This window comes from Thyridium curvatum, assembly GCF_004353045.1.
Source record: "Thyridium curvatum strain D216 chromosome Unknown NODE_22_length_467593_cov_81.276643, whole genome shotgun sequence".
In the NCBI taxonomy this organism is placed as follows: Eukaryota; Fungi; Ascomycota; class Sordariomycetes; order Thyridiales; family Thyridiaceae; genus Thyridium; species Thyridium curvatum.
Window position 1 is genome coordinate 343,752 of NW_022156777.1, and position 22,460 is coordinate 366,211.

General features: G+C 54.9%; 9 protein-coding genes across 9 annotated transcripts; 4 read left to right on the forward strand and 5 right to left on the reverse strand.

Annotated features, from left to right (window-relative positions):
- Nucleotides 1-1,407: 1,407 nt before the first annotated feature.
- E0L32_004620 (uncharacterized protein) lies at nucleotides 1,408-3,568 on the forward strand (the record flags this gene model as incomplete). The annotated part of the gene is made up of 6 exons (XM_031139051.1): nucleotides 1,408-1,489; nucleotides 1,543-1,923; nucleotides 1,974-2,365; nucleotides 2,506-2,962; nucleotides 3,160-3,180; nucleotides 3,234-3,568. 6 exons carry the CDS (start codon nucleotides 1,408-1,410, stop codon nucleotides 3,566-3,568), a joined length of 1,668 nt encoding a protein of 555 aa, XP_030997054.1.
- Nucleotides 3,569-3,607: 39 nt separating this feature from the next.
- On the reverse strand, nucleotides 3,608-4,579 carry E0L32_004621 (uncharacterized protein; the record flags this gene model as incomplete). Its single annotated transcript, XM_031139052.1, has 1 exon — nucleotides 3,608-4,579. The coding sequence occupies one exon, from the start codon at nucleotides 4,577-4,579 to the stop codon at nucleotides 3,608-3,610; it is 972 nt and encodes a 323-aa protein (XP_030997055.1).
- A 501-nt stretch (nucleotides 4,580-5,080) lies between these two features.
- E0L32_004622 (uncharacterized protein) lies at nucleotides 5,081-5,838 on the reverse strand (the record flags this gene model as incomplete). Its single annotated transcript, XM_031139053.1, has 2 exons — nucleotides 5,081-5,311; nucleotides 5,548-5,838. The coding sequence occupies 2 exons, from the start codon at nucleotides 5,836-5,838 to the stop codon at nucleotides 5,081-5,083; spliced, it is 522 nt and encodes a 173-aa protein (XP_030997056.1).
- Nucleotides 5,839-6,892: 1,054 nt separating this feature from the next.
- E0L32_004623 (uncharacterized protein) lies at nucleotides 6,893-8,087 on the forward strand (the record flags this gene model as incomplete). The annotated part of the gene is made up of 4 exons (XM_031139054.1): nucleotides 6,893-7,048; nucleotides 7,099-7,290; nucleotides 7,354-7,984; nucleotides 8,050-8,087. 4 exons carry the CDS (start codon nucleotides 6,893-6,895, stop codon nucleotides 8,085-8,087), a joined length of 1,017 nt encoding a protein of 338 aa, XP_030997057.1.
- A 501-nt stretch (nucleotides 8,088-8,588) lies between these two features.
- E0L32_004624 (uncharacterized protein) lies at nucleotides 8,589-11,039 on the reverse strand (the record flags this gene model as incomplete). Its single annotated transcript, XM_031139055.1, has 1 exon — nucleotides 8,589-11,039. One exon carries the CDS (start codon nucleotides 11,037-11,039, stop codon nucleotides 8,589-8,591), a length of 2,451 nt encoding a protein of 816 aa, XP_030997058.1.
- A 2,190-nt stretch (nucleotides 11,040-13,229) lies between these two features.
- E0L32_004625 (uncharacterized protein) lies at nucleotides 13,230-14,134 on the forward strand (the record flags this gene model as incomplete). The annotated part of the gene is made up of 3 exons (XM_031139056.1): nucleotides 13,230-13,330; nucleotides 13,394-13,964; nucleotides 14,033-14,134. 3 exons carry the CDS (start codon nucleotides 13,230-13,232, stop codon nucleotides 14,132-14,134), a joined length of 774 nt encoding a protein of 257 aa, XP_030997059.1.
- A 368-nt stretch (nucleotides 14,135-14,502) lies between these two features.
- On the reverse strand, nucleotides 14,503-16,426 carry E0L32_004626 (uncharacterized protein; the record flags this gene model as incomplete). Its single annotated transcript, XM_031139057.1, has 7 exons — nucleotides 14,503-14,826; nucleotides 14,880-14,952; nucleotides 15,011-15,217; nucleotides 15,285-15,721; nucleotides 15,795-16,194; nucleotides 16,265-16,278; nucleotides 16,358-16,426. 7 exons carry the CDS (start codon nucleotides 16,424-16,426, stop codon nucleotides 14,503-14,505), a joined length of 1,524 nt encoding a protein of 507 aa, XP_030997060.1.
- A 1,424-nt stretch (nucleotides 16,427-17,850) lies between these two features.
- Nucleotides 17,851-20,553, forward strand: E0L32_004627 (uncharacterized protein; the record flags this gene model as incomplete). Its single annotated transcript, XM_031139059.1, has 5 exons — nucleotides 17,851-17,961; nucleotides 18,102-19,076; nucleotides 19,151-19,267; nucleotides 19,331-19,612; nucleotides 19,675-20,553. 5 exons carry the CDS (start codon nucleotides 17,851-17,853, stop codon nucleotides 20,551-20,553), a joined length of 2,364 nt encoding a protein of 787 aa, XP_030997061.1.
- A 498-nt stretch (nucleotides 20,554-21,051) lies between these two features.
- E0L32_004628 (uncharacterized protein) lies at nucleotides 21,052-22,169 on the reverse strand (the record flags this gene model as incomplete). The annotated part of the gene is made up of 2 exons (XM_031139060.1): nucleotides 21,052-21,904; nucleotides 21,961-22,169. 2 exons carry the CDS (start codon nucleotides 22,167-22,169, stop codon nucleotides 21,052-21,054), a joined length of 1,062 nt encoding a protein of 353 aa, XP_030997062.1.
- Between the last annotated feature and the right edge of the window lie 291 nt (nucleotides 22,170-22,460).

Here is a 22,460-nt window from a genome sequence, read left to right on the forward strand (position 1 = left end):
GCTCAAGTTTGTACACAGTTCAAATCCCGATCGCGATTATCTCAAGCGCGGAAAGCGTCTGTGCCTTCATTTGTCGCAGCCAGTTTCCGGCGGTGCTGATGAAGTAGCGAACTCAAGGTTGCGATCAGAGCTCCGGAACTGCATAAGCACCCGGGTGGCGAACCTTGTCAGCCCATGCATGGTAGAGATAATTGAGTAAGGCTATCGCCGAGGCGCTGAAAACTGGCAGTCCCAAGTCTAGTTAAATACTGGTGGCAGTCAAACTATTGAATGACGCATCACGATACCAGGAGAAAACCCATGTCAACCCTACCCTACCACGCAATGTCCCTTTGCAGGCTCGGCTGTTCGTCATTTCTGGCCAGCCCTCATGCCATCGTGCACCTTGGTGTCGTCAATGTGAATGTAAATTAGTGAGTCGTGGATGCTTTCTGGCTTGGCAGAAACAAATTACTTGGACGTACAATATAGTACTCTTTGTCCCTATATGGGCTTTGCTCTATGTATGAAATATATTATATTGGAAACCGCCACCTGTTGAATGACACCTTTATTAGCTAGGGCCCAGATAAGCACAGACAAATAACTGCAGCATCTTGTCAATACAGCACCCCAGGTCTACCCTCTACATCTTGTCCACAAGGCCATCAAGGCAGGTAGAGCTAGTGCTGTTGGAGATGATATCGCAGTTGCCTGTCTTGACCCTCTCCTCCAGGGCCGGATTGACGGCGAGAGCTTCTGACGAGAGATAGACGCTAAAAGGAACATTGTACTCTTTGACCAGACTCACTAGAGGGCAGATTCCGACTCGGGTATTGTAATCGTACTCTGCCTCCGGCATATGATCACGCTCTCGCACTCCGAACGCCTGTCCGCTGGTTAGGGCGCTGTCACCAAGTGATGGATTCTGATCCGTGCCTTGTTCGTAATCGATGGCAGCGCCTCTTCCTCTAATTAGGCCATAGGAATTCGGCATAGGAATTCGGTGGGTACTTGCCAAATCTGACAAAGTCTCGTACACAGCCAGTGATCACGCCGCCGGCCATGGGGGACGAGATTGAGGGGTTGAGTTCTGGAGACTTGCAGTCATTGTGCCCCCAGCATATCTAACTCCTATTTTATAGCCCTTCTATCATCCCGTACATAGAAACTGGTGTCGGAAACGCGCGCACATTGAGATGAGCCAGACCTGCATCCGGAAAGCAATCTTCCATCCTGTGCATCGCACTACTCCAATGAAATGACGCGGTTGCATCCTTATCATTTCAGCGCTAGGCATTTCGTCGGTTTTCTCCGATATTACTCTCCACATCCCCGCAATCCGTGCCCCGGTATGTTTGACCTCGATCAACAGATACTGATCCAGGGTGGGTGCCTGTTATCGTATCGTCCAGACATCAACACAGGATGCCCTTGGAGCGGAGAAAGCGAGAGTACCGGGGGAGCTCTTGCCTTCGATGCCACAAGCAGAAGATAAAGTGTTCTCGAGGTGCGTATCCCTGCGCCTTGTCCTGGGTTACCCCCTGACTCGACATGCGACAGAGAGGCCATGCCGGAATTGCGCGCTGGCACAGAAGCATTGTACCTATGCTATCCGGGACAAGAAGATCACTGTCACAGAAAGCTACATCAAACAGCTCGAAGATGCTGCTGCTGTGTCAACACCGGTAGCCGCCAACAGGACACGGTTGTTTGACGTGAACGTGCCTTACAGTGGTCTCGATGTGCCAACATCGGCAGCCTCTGGGCGCCGCCTCAGTCTATTAGTCGAGGATTCCACCGTTGAGGGCTTTGTATCCAAGTTGAAGCAGATACACAACTCGAGGACAGACCAGCACTCCTCTCCGGGCAGTGATCCGGCCCATGGCTCGTCGATAGAGCTCCCAACCTACGAATACTTTGCATTGAACTCGGACACCTCGCGTATGTGTTCTGATTAACAAACGAGTACAGTGGCTGATTCCCTCATCTAGACGCCAAATGCACATTCAAGCTGCCTCCACATCCCTACGCCATCTATCTTCTCGATCAGTTCCTCGCCTACGTGGGCTACGATTGGCATTGGTTTCGACTAAGACGATTCCGACAACGGTTGGACAGCATGTACATGGGCACTGATGCCGCACAGTCTAAAGACCGCATATGGCTGTGCCAGTTCCTCCTCGTCTTCGCCTTCGGCGCGTCTATCAACGGCCAAGAATCGCAGGTCGAACTCGCGCCATCTGGCCAGACACCGGAACTTGTCGAGTTCACTTCTGCACCCAGTTTGATCCCGGGTACAGAATTCTTTGAGCAGGCCTTGGGTCTGCTTAAAGTGCCGTACGAAGAGGCTTCGGTGGAGCACATCGAAACCATGAACCTAGTGGTACGGATCGAGTCTTGCCTGCGATCCGTCAACGACGACTGACCCAGAAGCCGCAGGCAATGTGTTCTTTCTCATTGAACAGACAAAAAACGGCATACATATATGCAGGGCTCAGCGCAAGGATGTGCAACATGCTGCAGTTGCACAAGGCATCTACGCTGACAGACTGCTCACGCATCGAGCGTGAGAACAGGAAACGGGTCTGGTGGTCCACGTTCTGCATCGACAGAATGGCGAGCACACAGACTGGTCTCTTGCCGGCCCTTCACATCGGGCAGACCGACCTCGACTATCCTTCACAAGCCAGCCTTCTCCCCGAAGACCTTGCAGAATTCAGCGATGCTGAGTCGCTCACGGCCCGCGTCAAGATCACGATCATCCAGGCCGATGCTGCCCACAGCACGAGTCACCTTGGGCATGGCGATACACATGACATTGACCACATCCTGCGCCCAATACTTCAGAGGCTCGATGCGTGGAAGGCGGAACTTCCGGATCACATGGCCCACGGCCTGGAGGGTGGACTGCCCGACCCGGCCGGCCAGGTAGCTGCTGTGCGAGCGCTGGCCAACTTGCACCTCCGGCACAACCAGGTAGGTGTGCATGTCTTTGTTCAAGAGAGCTAGTCTCTGATACCCTCCAGTGTGTGATACTGTTACTCCGCCCCCTCCTTCTCAGACAGATAGCTTGCATAAGCTCCAATGAAGAACTAAGTGTCCCGCGAGATGATTGGCGTAGTCTCAATAATATCTGTTTGAAAGCGGCTCGTTCAAATCTGCAACTTCTGGTTGAAGTGCGAAAACGAGGGATGCTAGGTATGTGTCTTATCTTCGGTCCGCTGACCTTCCGTATTTACAACTGGCATCAGCACGACTAGGCATCATGGAAGCCATGCATCTCTTCACAAGCCTCATGATTTCATGCCTCGCCATGTCCATCACCGCCCGACGGCCCGACAGCTTTGAGGAACAGATTGAGGACCCTCTGATCTACGAGGCGGCCAAGGAGGTCCTACATTACATGGCACGGGCGGGTAGTTTAGCGGCGAGGGGCCACGAGGCCATGCTGAAAGAGGTGGAGACCTTAGGACAGAGCATAGCAACAGTCGGTGTGGAAGGCGCCGACCTCCTCACCGAGCAGTGGGACATGGATGAGTGGATCAGCCAGCTGTTTGACGGTGAGAACATGCTTGACATGTTTTGAATTGGGAAGAAATCGATTGCTTCGGACTCCTATACTATGCTATTCACTGCGACGCTCCCTTGAGTCCCGCAGGATGGACTTTGCTGCTTGGACGGGGCCATCATCGACAAGGATCTCGTAGGCAAACGGCTTCCTCGTCAGATGTCCATCCACTATGCCCTTTTGCCACCGGTCAAAGGAATGTCGACCCACCAAAGGAGAGGACCACATGCCATCTCGCTTGTATGTGTTTGTGAGTTCAACAAGCAGGTCGATGGGAGTCGCTGGAAATAGTGCCGCAAGGTCGTCCTTGTACGTTTCTGCGTCGTTGTGCAGCACATAATCTGTCCCTTTGATTAGGGCGGCACAGAACCGTTTCTGGACATCGAGCACGGCTGGAGTGATGGTCTCCAACTCGCAGTAGTACACGCTCCAGGGGATGTCACCTCCGTGCGTGACCATCTCCATCGCGACAGAGACGTCGGGGTTGTTCTGAGCCATCAGGCGGGCCGAGACGTTGTCGATGAGAAAGTACTCGCCCATGCCGCCCTGAAACAGCTTGGACAACATTATGCCGTCCAGGTCCTGAATATACCCAACAGAATTCGGATCGATTCCATTCTCGCGAAGCAGCATCTTGAAGAAGAGGCCAACACTGGCACCATTGCCTGACTTCATCAGGACTGTCTTTCCGACGACATCGGCGAGCTTGAACGGTCCAGAACTGCCTCGCCTGATGAGTGCAAGAGGGCACCGGTTGGCAAGCTGTGCAAAGGCCTTGTAATCTTTCACGGTAGCGTAATACATGGATGGCACCCAGATGCCTCCTAGTGCCGCGTCGGCCGTGCCGTCGGCGAGCTCATCAAGCACGAGGTCCCATGGCTTGGGGACAGAAACGGTCACCTCGAGCCCTTGCTCTTTGAAGAATCCGCGTCTGTTGGCGATATATTCGGGCAGGTAGTTTAGACTGTGGCCTGTGGCAGCGACATGAAAGCGTATCAAGTTGTTTGTCTCTCCATTTGGTGCAGCCATGGCTCAGAGAACCGCCATGTAAATGAGCAGAACTTCTGACGCCACCAGAAAGGTTTACGTAAGAGGATATGGCTGCGATGTTCAATCTAGAGAGAGCCCGTAGTCGTTCCTTATTAGCTGCTCCTTGACCGGTGCCTGTCGAAGATGTTGCCAAGATAGGAGAGAGAGATCGAAACGCATGGCTCTCTTGTCTACCACTCTCTGGAATTGTCATCAACCACCCGTGCTTCCTCTAAGCTTCAGCAGCACTTTCTATAAGTGGGATCCACGAGATAATTAGGACCTCAACGAGTACGCTAGGCGATTCGAGTAAAAAGCCTAGCGTATTTGTCTAGAGGCGGCGGGGCTTTCCCCGTCCCCGTCCGGGAGGTCGCGAACGGATACCCACCGCGTGTATGATCGGTTGGTAAATAATATCCGTGATGGCTAGGTCTTGATTAGTTATCGCCTTTACCACACCTCGTCGCTGTCAAAGAGTTCAGCATTGGTCTGGCACAAGGGTTACTTGTCGCCGAAGATCATCCTGAAAGGGTGGACCGAGTTGTAGTGATTGGCACGACAAATTATGCCATCCGCATCATCAAGTACGGTCGAGGCAACTGAATATTGGGCCATGGACCGCCAGAGTTGCAATCGACGAACAGCACGGTCCCTCAGAATTCGAAGCAGCTTGCGGACAAGATAAAATCGAGGGTCATTGTAACCACTGGGTTGGGCGATCTTTACGCTATGCTGAGGGAAACTCGGAGTTGTTTCATCAATATATCACAGTGATCCCTTTGCGAGGTCATTGACCAGCACACGGGCATAGCTTTGATGTCTATTTTCTTTTTTGAGAATAACCTAATCTACAACCGTCCCATCCAGCCAAGTGAAGCCTACACAAATCGATTGTCTCTGAGAAAATGAGGGTTTCCTTGATACGCCTCACGAGCAGTATCGCTGCTGGTTCGCCCATGTGCACATACGTGTGCCAATGCAGCTGCAGCACTTGCACGCCTGAGTTGCGATGCTGTCAGCACAGCTTGGCTGAGGAAGGAAGGACTTCGGCTTACCTTTCTCTTCTTGTCGGCGTCGTTCTTGCCATCGATGCAGTTTAGAGTTCGTGCACCATTGAAGCCAAACTGGTTGTAGCAGGCTATGGGGTTGATCACATCCGCGCAGTCGTCGGACGTGGCCATCTCGTTGGTGCAGACCGTCTGCTGCTGACCAAGGCATGCAGCAACCCACAGGGTCAGGACTGCTACCGGGATCTTCATACTGGAAGTTGTTTACCGTAATCGAGGGCAAAATGTGAGAGTGACTCGGGATGTCTCTGCAGGTGGAATGTGGATATGATCCTCTGAGGGCGGCACAGATCTGGTATATATCGATTCGATTCGTGGGCAACATGCCAAGTCTTCCTGTTTTAAATTGGTAATTAGCCCATGTCCTCGGCAATGTCTGCGCAGCAAGACTTGGCTGGCCGGTTTGGACTGAGTGTCCGCCTCCCATGACATCCCCTTTTTCCCGGTTGAATAGGCAAAGCGGGGAGCCAATCATGATGGGCTTTGAAACCTGTTAGTTCCTTGTAATAAACGTCAATCTAAGCTTAATTGCCCGAGGCGAGGCGCGTCTGCATTCGCTCTCCTGTTCTAGCGTTTCTAGAATCATCATCAACACGGCGAAGACTTGCAGAGCGCAACTGATAGGCAATTATGTTCGGCTACATCCACCGAAAGGATGTGAGAGCAGAACCTCAGGCTGTTAGCGTATTTATAATTAGCTCAGTGGATACTATGACGGCGCATCGAGTACAAGAGTATTGTATTGCGAAGATTTAATCGAGCTACTTGAAAAAATGGTGGTTGGTTGGCAGCCTCGAGTACTCGCATGGATGGTTAAGCATTCAGCGGACGACGTGACGGTCATGGACACAAAATACTGCCAAAATAGAAGGGGCCATTCTGCTGTAGCTAAGCTTCAAGTCAGCAATTACATGACAAGTATATGGTTCTCATTCCTGCAGCGCCTGGTCGTCATCGCTCCTATATTCGCGTGAGCATCCTCGGACTATTGCCTCCACTCGATATTAGCCGTGCAAGTGCCATCCCTGATATCTGCCGAATCAATTCAGAGCAACATATTAAACTACCAGACTTGATCTAGACCAGCCAGCTTCGCGTCTGATGTTGGAGACAACGGCAGTTGTGCAGGCAACAGGGCCCAACCTGGTTTGCAGCGTCAAAACCACAGTCACGCCCACTTCTCTTTGGCCATTTTGCTTCTTTACGACAGCAACACCATAGAACGGCATTGACTCCGACTCTCAAGATGAAGGGAAACACGTTCATCTCGGCCTTAGGCCTCTTTGCGGGCGCACAGGCGTTGCTGCGATTCGGCTGCTCTCAGCTCAGTGTTCAGCGCCTGGATCCCTTGGTCAATCCCGGCGTTTCGCCCTCTCCCCATCTTCACCAGATCATTGGTGGTGTAAGGACTCTCGATTGGCTCTGCAATAGGCGGGTTACTAACATGCTTAGAACTCCTTCAATGTCTCGATGGACCCCGCCAATCATGACCTCGCAGCTCTCTCGACGTGCACTACCTGCCAGTTCACAGAAGACTTCTCAAACTACTGGACCGCCGTCCTATTCTTCCGTGCTCGGAACGGCAGCTTCCACCGCGTACCTCAGATCGCCCAGGCCGGCATGGAGGGCACCAAAGGGGGCATGGTAAGTAAATTGACCCAAGGTAAAACACACACACCGAGAGGGAGTCGACTCTGACACATGCAGGTTGTCTACTACATGTCGGACGCCCTCTTCGACACGGCACAAAGGTCCAAGGTCACGGCCTTTAAGCCCGGCTTCCGCATGCTCGTCGGTGACGTCTCGTCCAAGACCCGCGACCAGGCCCGCAAGTACCGCCAGCTGAGCTACACGTGCATGGCGAACCAAGCTAGCCGCACGCCCGAAACAGTCGAGTTCCCCAAGGGGCCCTGCAGGCTCGGAATCATGGCCAACCATCGCTTCCCGACCTGCTGGGACGGCAAGAACCTCGACTCGCCTAACCACCAGGACCACGTCGCCTATCCCGAGACCGGCACGTTCGAGTCTGGCGGCCCTTGCCCGGCAACGCATCCGGTCAAAATCCCACAGCTGATGCTCGAGACAGTCTGGGACACGAGCAAGTTCAACAACAAGGCCGACTGGCCCGAGGACGGGAGCCAGCCCTTTGTCTGGTCGAGTGGCGACAGCACGGGGTTCTCGGACCATGCCGACTACATGTTTGGCTGGAAGGACGACTCTCTGCAGAGGGCCATGGACGGGCATACCTACGTCAGTGCGCCCATGCTCAAGACGCAGACCATCGCTCAGCAGAACAAATGCACCGTCCGTGACATGGTTAACGAGAACTTTGACGGATGTAAGTGCCAATCGTGATTTTTGCGAGCTCTCGTGAACCATGTGACTGACACATACCTTTAATAGGGCTCGATAAGCTGCCTGGTGACAACATGGTTATGTAGAGTAGAGGTTTTGTTGTTTTGTTGTAAGCAGGTGCACTCTTGGTCAGGTCAGGGTCGTGATCATGTAGAAATTACAGACTAGTTACAAATCCCATTCGTGTTCCATTTTAATATCCTTGTTCTCAGTACACAATACACAATACACAATACACAATACACAATACACAATACAGCTCCGTTCAAGCAAAACGCATAGACGCGTGGATTACACTACACCGTCGTGCCAAAAGATGAGCAGGTCAACGTCTCCCTCCCAAGTCAGACAATCCTTTCCAGCTGGTCCCTTACGACATCAACAGTGAAGGTTACTAACAAGATTCATTGAAATAACTAGAACTCCTTACTTGCACTCCTTACTCGAACAACCAAAAATATTTCGTTGCTCAAACTCTAGAATACGGGTAGCTTACAGCCCTCCCTTTTGAAACGTGAAACACCAATTCCAACATTGCAACAAGGACAGCGAGAAATTGTCATTTCTCGCCTTGAGGTCACTCACAGCTATTCTTGATCGAATCGCCGAACCGGCCTACGAACGCGCGTCGATTGACGAACACCCGTACGGGGCGGCTCGGCTGCTTCTTGTGACTTTGGGGGGTCCTTGGCGGGTTCCTTCTTTGCAGGCGCCTTTTTCGCAGGCTCTTTCTTTGCAGTCGCCTTTTTCGCAGGCTCCTCTTTCGGTGGCGTCTTCTTCTTGGCCGGCGCCTTAGTAGTAGTTTTCTTGGCCGCAGACTTCTTTGCCGCAGCGGGCGGCGGCGGGGGCGGCTTCACCGATGAGGCGGCGGCGGCACGCTTCTTCGTCTTTGGCGCCCCAGAGGGAGGGGGCTCCTCCCTCTTGCGCTTCTTGCCGGCCGTCTCACCATGGGGCCCTTTCTTTGTGGCTGGCGTGGCACTTTTCTGCCTAGCCTCCGTAGGCGAGTCCAGATCATGGTCGTCCTCGTCTTCACTGTCGCCCGAGGGCCTGTAGGAAGGGTCGGCGAGGCTCTTGGCCTTGCCTTTGCCCTTCTTGTTGCTGCTTCCTGGCGCCTGCGCCTCGGGGATCTCTGTCTCCTCGTCATCGCTCTCATCGTTGTTGCTGTGCTGGCTAGGCTTGTAAGCCCCGTCCCCAGTGGTGCGCTGTCGCTTGTGGCTCGACTTCGGCGCCCTGCCGCTATCGTGCTTGCGCTTCGAGGATGCCTTGGATGGGCCCGCAGCCGACGATGCTATCTCCTCCGCAGATGCTGCTTGTGTAGTGGCGGCGGCGACCTCCTGCTCCCACTGGCTCTTGGAATTCCTGAGTCTAGCCACGTCCTGAAGCAGCCGTATATGCTCCTCAGTCAGCTTCTGCATATCTGCCAACTGCTTCTCCCGGCGTTTCTGGTACTCATTGATCTCCGTCTCCAAGGGCTGAGAATCCTTGTCCGCGACGCCACGTCTGGCCGATGTTCCCACGACTCCTGTGAACGGGTTTACGCGCGCTTCAGTGGGCGTTGGCTGCCTGGGAAGCTTTGGACACTTGATCATGTGGGCAACGGCGCTCCTGGCCCCGATACCCACATCTGCCTTGCAGTACGGACAGTGGACGGGTGAGGGCGTCGTCTCCGGGACGTCGGCGGCTTGCAGGGAGTGCTCCTCCTCGAAGTGTCTGCGCCAGCGGGACTGCTCCTGGCGCAGGTCCATGGGGCTGGTGAAGGCGCACTCGTCAAAGGGGCAATTCTGCAGGCGGTGGACGCGCTGCCGGACCAGGCGGAAGTTCTCCTGCTGCAGACGGAGCACCTCGGTCGGGGTCAGCACGGCGGCGGAGATCCGTGGCGCAACCGAGACGCGCGCGCTGGCCCGGTTCGTGGCCGCCCGGGCCTCGATGGGCGGGTTGAGGGTGGTGTCACGAAAGAACGGGTTCGGCGGGTACAGTTGCTGCAGCAAGTACTCTGGATCTTCTTCGTCGGGATCGATGTCGCCCTGGTCCCAGGTGTCTGGGGCGCCATGCGCGCCCCGCGGGCTGGGGCCGCCGCTGGGCTCGGGGCCTTCCTGCTCTCCTGCCTCGTCTGAGTGCGCCGTAAAGTCCCTGGGGTCTGAGTGGCGCCGCTGGGGGGTGGGTCCGATATCTGACTTTGAGGCCCGCGGCAACTGCGACGGGGATGTCGTGGCTGGCCGCCGGGGAGTGGATGGCTGGATGGTGGGTGTGTTTGCCGGAACCAGGGGGCCATCGGAGGGACGCGAGGACTTCTGGGGCGGCAAGAATCGGACGTTCTTGTCAAGGCTGAGTGTGTTGGATTGGACGAGATCCAGCGGTTTGGGCTTGGGCTTGCTTGCTGCTGGCCTTGGTGGAGTCACCTTGGTCTCATGGGCCTCCCTTTCCCCTTCCTCGTCGGCGTCCTCGTCGTCGTCCTCTTCGTCGTCCTCTTCGTCGTCCTCTTCGTCGTCCTCTTCATCATCCTCTTCGTCATCCTCTTCATCGTCGTCATCCTCGTACTCGTCCTCTTCGTCGTCCTCTTCGTTCGCATACTCCCGCACCTCTGCTTCCTCGTCCGACTCCATATCCCCAGTGCCAGACTCCGCATCAGACCCGTGGTCGCTGTTTGGCTCGTCATAGTAGAGATCTCGCTCCGCCTCTACTATTGTAACGCGGGCACGGGCTTTGGCTACGGAATCGGTGCGTGCCGCCTGACGATACGGATGGTCCGGGGGCAAAGGGGTTCCCAGGGGCATTGGGGCCATGGCGACGCTGACTTGAGATGGCGGCGTGGCTTGGAGTGGTGCTTCTGCTGCTGGCTGGTCAGCCTGGGCTGCTATCCCTGCTGTTTTGTCGCGAGCCTGCTGCCTGTCGAGCTCTACGAGCACATTCTCATGGTGACCCGAGTCCTGTTGGACGGCGGGTTCCAAGTTCAAGTTGGGATGGCTGATGATGTCGCCGTACATGTCCGGCTCAGGCATTCTAGAGGAAGAGGGAGAGTTGATGTCTGGGGAGGGCATGGTGACTTTGAGAGAAAAAAACAGAGGGGAGAGTGGTTGTGATTCCATACGTGCGCGTTGACCAAGAAATGAATCAACTTACGTGCCTGTGGCAGAGTTGATGGTCGTGATCTATCAGTGGTAGTAGGCCCGAATAAGGAAGAGATTGGAAACTAGAAGGTCAAGAGAGAGATGGAAGCAGAGGGAATTGTGTTTGAAGAAGGGAGGACAGGATGGGGTTTGCAGGGCCGAGAGGGAATCGCGGGCAGATAAAGGTGTGCAGGAGGACAAAGAAGGCTGGTGAGCCAGCATTTTGCGGATGAATGGAGGTCCTGATTGAGACATGTCAATCAGTTGACAACAAAGAAACGGGTGCTGGTGTGTGCCTCGGGTCGTTAGTAGGTTTGCGATCAATAGCGATCAATAGCGATAGCGCTTGACGGGTTCGTCAATAGGGTCAATGGGGTTGAATGTTGAATGGGGGCAAAGAGACCGAACAAAGACAATGGCCGCCGGAAGCGGTAAACCGCCTTGTTGCTTTCTTTTTGGTTCCGGCATGGCGAGACTAGCGGGGAGCACAACTGCAATTAGTCTATTTGCTACCTAGGTAAGTAATGACCTCCTTGGAAGAAAGAGATCCCAGTGCTTGTTTTGTTTGGCGCCTGGATGGGTTGGGTTGAGGCTCAAGACGACAAAGGTGGAGGAGGGTGATGCTTCCGTCGACATCGCCAAGCTTCTTTGTTGCGAGGCCCAACGGGAACAAGCTTTTTTTTTATTTTTTATTTTTTTTAAAGAAGCGTGCTTTTGTTGGTAGTGATTGAGAGTCATCATTCAAAACGTCGACTAAAGAGAAGAAAGGAGAAGAAACAACAACGGTGTGATCCCAAAGCTTCCAAGGTTTGTACCATCTGCGAGACGGATGTCCAGCTCGGATGTTCTGGTTGACTGGACCGCCGTGCGAAAGGTGCCCACTAAAACGAAGTGCTGTAGCGAAAAGTGTAGCACCTGCCACAGCACTCATACGGTGGATGCGATGGGGTTCTCCGGGCGTGTGGGGCCGGGCTATTGGGCACATGCAGTCAATTGATCGGGGGACATGAAGGCCCTCCGCTGTTCCCTGTTCCGACCCTTCATTCCGAGCGCGGAAGGCTGGGGCGTTCGCTCGGCCAACAATGTCCTACATACACGGAGAGTAACGTAGGTTTTTTTTTCAGGCAAGAGCGGGCTTCCCAGCTCATAGATATCTCTTAGTTAATTAATACACAGCCCGAACACACCGGCCACCTGCCTGCACCGAAACGTCGGAAGTGCCAGCGGCTACCACTCCCACTCCGGATGCCATGTACCTCAGGCCAACGATGCTGCCCTCTCCGTATGACGTACAGGAGGCCAAAGTCCTGCCAGGCCCGCATGCTCGCACGGAACCTGTTGGAAGTCGGAGACTGGGCAGAAAAGTCGGAATGACCCCGACCGAGAACGGTCCAGGTGTCGTCAGAGCGAACCTCACAGATCGCGGAGTGATCGCAAAAAGGGTTGCGTTGCGCTGCGTTGCAAATTATATTGAGCTTACTTAGGAAATGCCTCTCTCAGATAGACTACGACTGAGGTCATGTTCATGTTGCGGCAAGTAAGTTGGTGCCATGCCTTGTTTACACTCGGGAAGAGTGATGACTGACAGTGTTGGCGCTTGCGAGCATTGAGTGCCGGGCGGCAGAGGACAACACGTCGGCATTCGACCATCCGCAGCTATTGGGCAGCTTCCTAAATTGCGTTCGAGTGCGATGCGGATAGCGGCCCGTGCAAGTCATGGGCGCAACCTGCTTGGCACTCCGAGTGGTCATGTATAGATTGCAAGAGAAAAACTCGCTCAACAATGCGTTGCAATGGTATACACGGCAACGCAGTGGCTGGCTTCCATCCCACTACTGTAGATTAATATCCCCGGCTTTCAAGAGCCCCCCAGCCAATTACGGCATCTCAAGTAGATCACCTGTGTCTTTTGGAGGTGGGATCGGGATATTAGCCGCCAGATGAGTGGCGGTGATAGATTGATTGCAAACCCGGGGAAACCCAGAACGAGCCTGGCTGCTTGGCAGAATGAAGATGTGGGTGAAATATTAAAGGCCCTCTGCGTCCTAGCAGTTGAGAGAAGGCCATTTTCGTTTCTTCCTGTGTCGCTATGTGTCCCAGGCCATCGACAAACTGACCATAATGTGCTCGTCCCTCTTCGCCGCCGTCGCTCTGCTCGCCGCCGAGGCCGCTGCCCATGGCGCAGTCACCAGCTATGTCGTCGCCGGCAAGAACTACCCAGGGTGAGTCTCTTGTTGGCTAAGCCCCGAGAAAAGTGTTTCTGCCTCTGACGCCAGAGCCTGCAGATACCAAGGCTTCTCCCCGGGCAACTCCCGGGACGTCATCCAGTGGCAATGGCCCGACTACAACCCCATAATGTCGGCCAGCGACCCCAAGCTCCGCTGCAACGGCGGCCACTCGGCCACCCAGAGCGCCCCCGTCATGCCCGGTGACACCGTCTCGGCCACCTGGGGTCAGTGGACGCACAGCCAGGGCCCCATTCTCGTCTGGATGTACAAGTGCCCCGGAGCTTTCAGCTCCTGCGACGGCTCCGGCGCGGGCTGGTTCAAGATTGACGAGGCCGGCTTCCACGGCGACGGCTCCGGCGTCTTCCTCGACACCGAGAGGCCCTCGGGCTGGGATATCGCCAAGCTCGTCGGCGGCAACAAGCAGTGGACCAGCACGATCCCCCAGGGCCTGGCGCCGGGCAACTACCTCATCCGCCACGAGCTCATCGCCCTGCACCAGGCCAACACCCCTCAGTTCTACCCCGAGTGCGCCCAGCTGGTCGTCGGCGGCTCCGGCACCGCCCAGCCCGATGCCTCGTACAAGGCGGCCATCCCTGGCTACTGCAAGCAGAGCGACCCCAACATCAGGGTAGGTCTGAGACACAAGAGCAGATTCCTCGTATGCTTGAGCTTTGTAGGTGCTGACGATTTGGACAGGTCGACATCAACAATCACGCCAAGGAGCAGAAGTACACCGTCCCCGGCCCTCCGGTCTGGAAGGGCACTGGTGGCAAGCGTGCCGCAGAGTTCCAAGCATAGTTAGAGTTGTCACACAAGGGCTAAGGCTCTTCAGGCTCTGGTCATGGAGCATGGCAAAGTTATGAGGAATAATGGCCTTGGATTACTTGCTACTTCTGAATCCTCTTTTGAACAATGTAAAGCATCTATAATCAAGCTATTTGGCCATCCCTTGTGCTTAAGTTCAAGTTATTTGTTGTTGTTGTTGTTGTTGTTGTTGTTGTTGTTGTTGTTTTCATTTCTCTGGGGCGGCCGTGGCACAGTTCCTGGTGTGGTTGCAGCTCCACCTAGGCGCGGGTGTCCGAGGCTATCTTGCCTTGGAACAGCATCAAAGGTGGCCGCCGATTACACCACTCTCTAGGCGGATTACGCTTAATATTGGAGCCTGTTTACGTCGTCTTGGGCTGCTGAGGAGTAATCTCCTGGCCGTCCGCATGCTCAGCCTGATGGTGCTCCTCGTCGTTCTCCCCAACCTTGTCCTGGACGCGGTTCAGGTCGGCGACAACGACCTCGTCACCAAAGATCTGGGCAATCTCCTCGAGAGATTTGCCCTTGGTCTCGGGGAAGATGGCAAAGACGACGATGGCGCCGACAAAGTTGGTGCAGATAAAGAGCGAGTAGTACTTGTAGCCAACCTCGCTGAAGGCGATGGGCGACACTTGATTAAAGATGATGTTGATGCAGACGTTGCAGATGACGGCGACGGCGGAGCCCTGTTTACCTAGATTAGCATCAAGGTAGTATTCCAAATGGCGTGAGGTCTTACCTTGGCACGGATTGCCATCGTCATGATTTCGGGGACGTAGATGTAGTGGATCGAGTTGTAACCGAGTGAGTAACTTGATATACGATCAGCTGATGGAGTCTTAGCGGGCGAGGCAGAGTGGGGAGACTTACATGGCGGTAAAACAGAAGATGAAGGCGATGGTGAAGCCCTTGGCGACAGTGTTATCCGACGAGCCATAGCCACCGGACAGACCCATGACGAGAGCTATGTCTAGCGTCATGAAGAGGCCTGTGATCCAAAGAGTCTTCTTGCGGCCCCAGCTGTCGACGTAGTAGAGACAGATCAAGTTGGCAAGAGGGCCGACCAGACCGTAGATACTAGAACGAGACAATTGTCAGCATCTCACGTCATGGCAGAGCAAGAAAACCCCTATGCGTTACGTACCCAGCCAGCAATGTAGGCATGTGGCCCGACATGCCCAAGCTCTTGTACAGGTCGGTCTGGTAGTAGTTGACGACATTGATACCACTGAGTTGCGTAAAGACCTGGACGAGGACGGCAAGCAGTAGCCTCTTCCTGTTGCTGGGGGTCCTGAACACCTCGCCCCAGCCGATGTTGGTAACAGACTTCTCGAAACGAATCTGCTCCCGCATCTGGCTGAACTCGGCTCGGAAGAAGGTGTCATCATGACCAATGTTTCCGTGGAGGCGCTTGATGACTTCGTATGCCTCGTCGTCGCGCTCCTTCTCGAGCAGCCAGCGGGGAGAGAATGGCAAGAAGTAGATACCGACCAGGACGATGATGGCGGGTAGGCACTGGAAGGCGAGTGGAAAACGCCACTGGAAGTCGGAGGTAGAGTAAGAACAACCAAATCCAACCCACTGCATCTGATTAATAGTCTTGAACAGTACAGAAATAGGATGGGAGACGAGGCAGAAGGTTGTCGAGGCTTACGTTAGCAGTTGCGAAACCGAAACCAACGAATTGGGCGTGCAGCCCGGCTATCATGCCACGCTTTGCGGGCGGGGCAATCTCTGAGTTGTAGATGGGAATAGTCACGTTCATGATACCGACAGCGAAGCCACCGATGATGCGCCCAGCGATGAGCATACCGATGTGCACAGCGGCGGCTTGAATGATGCCTGCAATCACGGCAATCGCGGCCGCGATGGCAATGGTCCTCTTGCGGCCGATGGCATCTGCACTCCAGGCGGCAAACCAGACACCGAATACAGAACCTGCACCGAACGTGCTGACGAGGGCACCCTTGATACTGGGAGTGAACGGATCAAAGTAGTGGACAAATCTTGGTTGGGCGATGACTGTCGAGACGATACCTGAATCAATACCGTAACTAGCGGTGAGGAGTCAACAGGAGATCTATCTGGGTAATGCTCAGCCTGAGCTCAAGAGCTAGTACTCACAGTAAAGATCCAACCTGTGATCATCCATCAAGTCAGCACGAGCAGTTGCAAAACCGTACAAACAGAGCCAAGGCTCAACAAGGGGAGGCATACGGCGGCAAAGAGGGCACACCCCCAGGTGTACCAGCTGATCTGCTGCTGCTGCTTATCTTTCTCGGCCATGGTGGGCACAACTGGCTGCAAGTTTATGCAAGTTTGTCTGCGTGGGTGGGATATTTTCCGATAACAGCGAGCTCTTTGATCAAGTATTGTATTGAGTCAATTGGGGTAACAACAGGCACTGCTGAACCCCAGCTGGGGAAAAGGGATTATCATTTTATAACCTGCTCAGCGAGTCGCCATGTCTCTTGCTTGTCTGGACCACATCGTGCCTGCACTAGCCCGGGGGGCCGATGGGACGACTGTCGGCCATAGGGCCGCTCAATTCCCGAAATATGGCGCGCCACCTCGGAAAAGGCCTGCCCCAATGACGGCCGGTCAACGGACATGCTCCGCGACCAGGCAAGCAAAACAGGACTTGGGGTCTTCCTGTGGGCCAAACATCACCCAGAAAAGACATTTAGGCTAAATCCGAATTCACATGGCCTCGAGTCTACAAGATGTCAGCCGCACTCACTCCGCTGGGGGGGTTTTACGGGGAGTCACAGATGATAGGATGAACCCCCACGTTTGCCAGAGCCGCAGCTTCCGAACCCCCACGGGCATCCAGGTCGTTGAACAAGCGAATGTGAGGTTCCAAGCCATCGGGACGGCTTCTGATCACAACGGGGATCAAGCCTCCCCAACTCCCGAGGGTGGTGTTTGGCGGCTTTCCACCCAAGCCGTTAACAGAACCCTTGAGGCCACCTGCACGTTGGCGCGCGAGAGGGCGTTGAGGCTCCTAACGCCCCAAAGCTTGGCTTGGCTTGGCTTCCCTTTCGGTCATGAACTCTGCTGATGAAAACCACTTCGTTGCAGCTGACACTAGAAACACCAAGTCTACGCCTCGCTACGATCAGGTAAATGGCGTCTTGGAATGCTGTGGGCCTCGGCAAACCTGCATTTAGCCTGAATGTAAATGGATGATCCACAAGGCCAGGCTGCTCCAGGCTTCGTGGAATGGTAGTTCTCCTGGATGTCCCAACTTAGACCAGATACAGCAGGGCCTCTTTCGACAACTGGGCGTCTCTACCCCATCACGCCATGTCCCAGGACTTCCACAGGCAGATCCTCGCTCCACTCCCTGCCAGACGCGAAACCAAATTGTCGGAGAAAGCGGAGTCTGACTCGTGGGCTCCAAGTTATGGTCGACTGCTTTGACTCGTTGCGGATATAGCCCGGCTTCAGGGTAAATATCTAGCGCGCTCGAGTGCTCCAACCACGAGATGTCAACAGCCCACTAGGTATGGCGGCCAACGAATTATGGAGCTCAGTGGACCGCAGGCTCTGGGCATAGGTAGCGATTGATCGATATGGACAGGGACATGTCGCCAGAGATGCCATGCCTTCCCATGTTGGGCGTAGGATAAATTATCGTCGTCAGTCACGTCTCTTCTTCGTGATCCGTCTGCCTGTTTCCGTAACTTGTCATCCAGCGCACCGCCAAGATGGTCAAGTTTTCACACGGTTGCTGGCATCCGAGCCCAGACACGCTCATCGACTGGGCGGTCGAGGTCGTCAAGGCCGAAGCCAAGGAGGACCACCTACACTTTGTTACTGTCAGTCTACCCGATGGTCAACTTGATGCAGTGCATCCCCCAGAGCAAGCTCGGTATCGTCTGATCAAGATGAGCCAGACAGCTTGGAGGGCCGGTGTTGGCTGTTTCGATGTGCGACAATGCTGACAAGAAACACATAGTGCTCCAAACCCATCAATCATCGCGGTGATACCCTAAATAATCCCACCTTGACTCACCATGTCAGTTCTCCAGTTGATGATGTCCTCTACCTCTCGTCCACCCATTGGAAGGGCCAGAAGAGCGTGACTGCCGCGCCTCACTTCGAGCTGTTTCCTGCCGGCCAGCCGGACCACAACAAGGCGGTCAGCACGGCCAAGACCGACAAGGAGGTCAGGTTCTCCGTCGGCGACCTCACCGCCACGGTCAACACAGCCCCCAAGAGTTTCAACCTCGACTTTGCCAGTGGCTCGCGCCAGTTGACCTCGCTCGGCTGGCGGTCCATCGGCTATGTCAAGCAAAACACCACAGCTCTGCACCCCAAGGCCAACTACACCAACCCGAACAAGGGCGAGCGGTGGACAACCTACCAGCTGTCCCTTGGCGTCGGTGAGAAGATCTACGGTTTGGGTGAGCGGTTCGGCCCCTTCGTCAAGAACGGCCAGACCGTCGATATGTGGAACGACGACGGCGGTACCGGCTCCGAGCTGACCTACAAGAACATCCCCTTCTTCCTCAGCTCCGCGGGCTACGGCATCTTCATCCCCACCTCCAGCCTCGTGTCGCTCGAGATACAATCCGAGAGGACCACGCGTGTAAACATCGCCGTCCCCGGCGAATCGCTGTCCATCTACCTGATCTACGGCCCGAGCCCCAAGGAGATCATCAGCAAGTACTCTATCCTCACCGGCAAGCCTGCGCTTCCTCCAGCGTGGACCTTTGGTCTCTGGCTCACTACTAGCTTCACCACCCAGTATGATGAGGCTACTGTGAACTCATTCCTGGACGGCATGCAGCAGAGGGACATCCCCGTGTCGGTATTCCACTACGATTGCTTCTGGATGAAGGGCTTCCAGTGGTGCGACTTTGAATTTGACCAGGACTTCTTCCCCGATGCTGCCGGTCAGCTCCGGAGGTTGAAGGAGAGGGGCCAGCATGTGAGTTTAAGATTTGCCCTAAAATGCGCAAGTCCCGGTGTTGAGCGCGATGACTGATCCCTCTGTCTCTTAAGGTCTGCGTCTGGATCAACCCATACATCGCCCAAGAAAGCAAGCTCTTCGACGAAGGCGCTGAGCTTGGCTACTTTGTGAAGCGAGGCGATGGCAGTGTCTGGCAGTACGATTTCTGGGTAAGTTTCACATACGCGATTGCCTTGTCGGGGAAGATCATTCTAATTGGATTATTTTCATAGCAAGCTGGAATGGCCTTTGTCGATTTCACCAACCCAGACGCCTGCAAGTGGTACCAGTCTAAGCTCAAGGCCTTGGTAGATATGGGCGTCGACTCGTTCAAGACTGACTTCGGCGAGCGTATTCCCACTGGTGACACTGTCTACTTTGACGGCTCAGATCCGGCCAAGATGCACAATTACTACTCCTTCCTCTACAACAAGGTCACTTTTGAAGTGCTCGAGAAGTCGCTCGGCAAGAACAACGCTGCGCTCTTCGCGCGATCCGCGACCGCGGGTTGCCAGGTTCGTAGCCAAGTATCCAGTGCCCCGTTGAGACGTCCAATCACTAACACAATTCTCAACAGCGATTTCCCATTCACTGGGGCGGCGACCCGTACTCGACCTTCCCCGCCATGGCCGAGACCCTGCGAGGCGGCATGTCTCTCGCCCTGAGCGGCTTCGGCTACTGGGCCCACGACATTGGCGGCTTCGAGGGCAATCCGGACCCTGCCCTCTTCAAGCGCTGGATCGCCTTTGGCCTCTTCTCGTCGCATTCGCGCTTGCACGGCTCCGGCTCCTTCCGCGTGCCATGGCTCATCGACCCAACCGAGGAGGCCTCGCGCGTCCTGACCCACTTCGTGTCGTGGAAGCACAGGCTGATGCCCTACCTCTACTCCCAGTCACTGACCACGCACCGCACGGGCGTCCCGATGCTGCGCAGCTCGCTGCTCGAGCTGCCTGAGGACCCCATCGCCTGGAACCTCGACATGCAGTACTTCCTTGGCGACTCGCTGTTGGTCGCGCCCGTGTTCAACGGCGAGGGCGATGTGACGTACTATGTGCCCAAGGGCAAGTGGTACGGCATCCTCGACGGCAAGTGGCGCGAGGGCTCGGGGTACGTGACCGAGAAGCACGACTTCTTCGGCCTGCCCGTCCTCCTGCGGCCCGGCAAGGCCATCGTTCTCGGCGACAAGGCGCTGTCCAAGGACAAGGTCACCTACGACTGGGCCGACAAGGTTACCATCCTCGTCAACCCGACCGAGGATATGAACGAGGTGGTCGAGATCCCCGACCATGAAAACTTGGGCGAGATCAAGGCTAAGCTGTCCGTCAAGAGCAGCAAGGGCTCAGTCAAGGTGGCGGTTGTGGAGGGTAAGCTTGAGTCTGACGCGGCTGTGCAGATTGCTGGTGGCAAGACTACTGACCTCAAAGTCTCTGCCGGCGAGGCTATGGTTGCTTTGTAGAACAGTAGCATTAAAAGAAACGAGCAATATATCTAAATAGACGCAGGGATTGATGACCATGTTGCATAGCATGCTTTCGTGATTTGATGAGACAAAGCAATGATGCCCTAGGGGCTATTATTGGGGACATGATCAAAAAACTATAAAGGCTCAAACCACATCTAAACTTGGCCCGGCATGCTCATTAGTAACCACTTGGGCCTCCTGCATTCAGGCATTTGGTTCAGAGACGCCAAGTCTTGATGTTTGGCATGGAGCTCCGCGACGCACAGCCTGCCAGTCGTGGGTGATTTTTTGACTCTCAATTCAATGATATCCAAGACATCCCTTCCACGTAGATCTTCTTGACCGTAGTCTGTATCCTTCATCTCCAAAAGCTATTTGTGAAGCATCATGCCCAATACTTACTTCACTAGGAATAATAGTTGCACGGATTAGAGACCAAAATCTTCGAGGCAACATTTTGTACTTATTTCATTTCCTTGATGTTTCTATCATCTACATAGAGGTATAAGCATTCAGGGCCAATTGGCCACCAAGGTGAGCGTACAGCACATTGGACCCCTCGGCGATCTCGCCCTTCCGAACCATGTCCATCATTCCAGCCAAGCTCTTTCCCTCATAGACGGGATCCGTGATGAATGCCTCCGTCGCCGCTCCAAACTTGATAGCGTCAATGGTCTGCTGGTCCGGGATACCGTATACACCCGCGTGGTACCTGCCATCCAGGATGATGTCCTTCTCCGTGATGTCGTCCTCCTTCAGACCGATCTTGACTCCAGTGGCCTTGGCGATGCGCAATACCTGGTCGGCAGTCTGCTGGACCTTGGCGGAGGCGTCGATGCCGATGACTTTCCTGGGCCTCGAGCCCAGCTTCTCGGCCAGCTTGAAGCCGGCGACCATACCAGCCATGGTCGAGCCAGTGACGGCGCAGACTATAACCGTGTCGAAGAACACGCCCTGCTCCTTCTCCTGCTGCTCAACTTCAAAAGCCCACCTGGCGAAGCCCAGCCCGCCGAGCGGGTGGTCTGACGCACCGGCGGGGATGTAGTAGGGCTTACGCCCCGCGTCCGCCAGCTCCTTCTGCAGGTTCTTGAGCGTGGGCTTGTGCTCGATGCCGAAAGGCGAAGGGTCGAGCCTGGTATCGGCGTTCATGAGCCGCGATAGCTGGATGTTGCCGGCCTTCTCGTAGACGGGGTCCTCCCAGTCGACCCACTTCTCCTGCACCAGGGCGACCTTGAGGCCGAGCTTGGCCCCCAACGCAGCGACCTGCCGCGTGTGGTTGGACTGCACGCCGCCGATGCTGATGAGCGTGTCACAGCCGGAGGCGATGGCGTCCGGGGCGAAGTACCTAGGGTGATATTCGTCAGCAGATGGAAGCATCGCGGTGTGAGCAGATTGGCATACTCGAGTTTCCTCGTCTTGTTGCCGCCATAGGCAAAGCCCGAGTTGCAGTCCTCTCTCTTCGCGTAGATGTTCACCTTGCCTCCGAGTGCCTTGGAGATACGAGGTAGGTGCTGGATTGGTGAAGGGCCGAAGAGAAGGGGTTCGCGGGGAATGGACGCGAATGGCTCCGGGAGCTTGACCGCATCGGCAGCGCTGGTGATGGCACTCATGATGTGTTGTGAGGTGGTGTGACTTGGGTATCGAATCGTGAAGGACTTTGCAGTATTATCAAGGGAGATGAGTTCAAAATATCTCGTTGATGACAGACGTACGGTAAGCGTTTCGTGTATTTATGAGGTGAGGTTATTCGGTGTCGGGAAACTTTCCCGAGCTGTCGGCAAACTGTGCTCCACATAGCTTGCCGCGGTAAGCATCTAATCTTGAATCTGGGCCGGTGTCGGGGCATCGCCTATCCTGTGAGTTGATTGAATATATAGAGGGTTGATTGTTAGAATGTATAC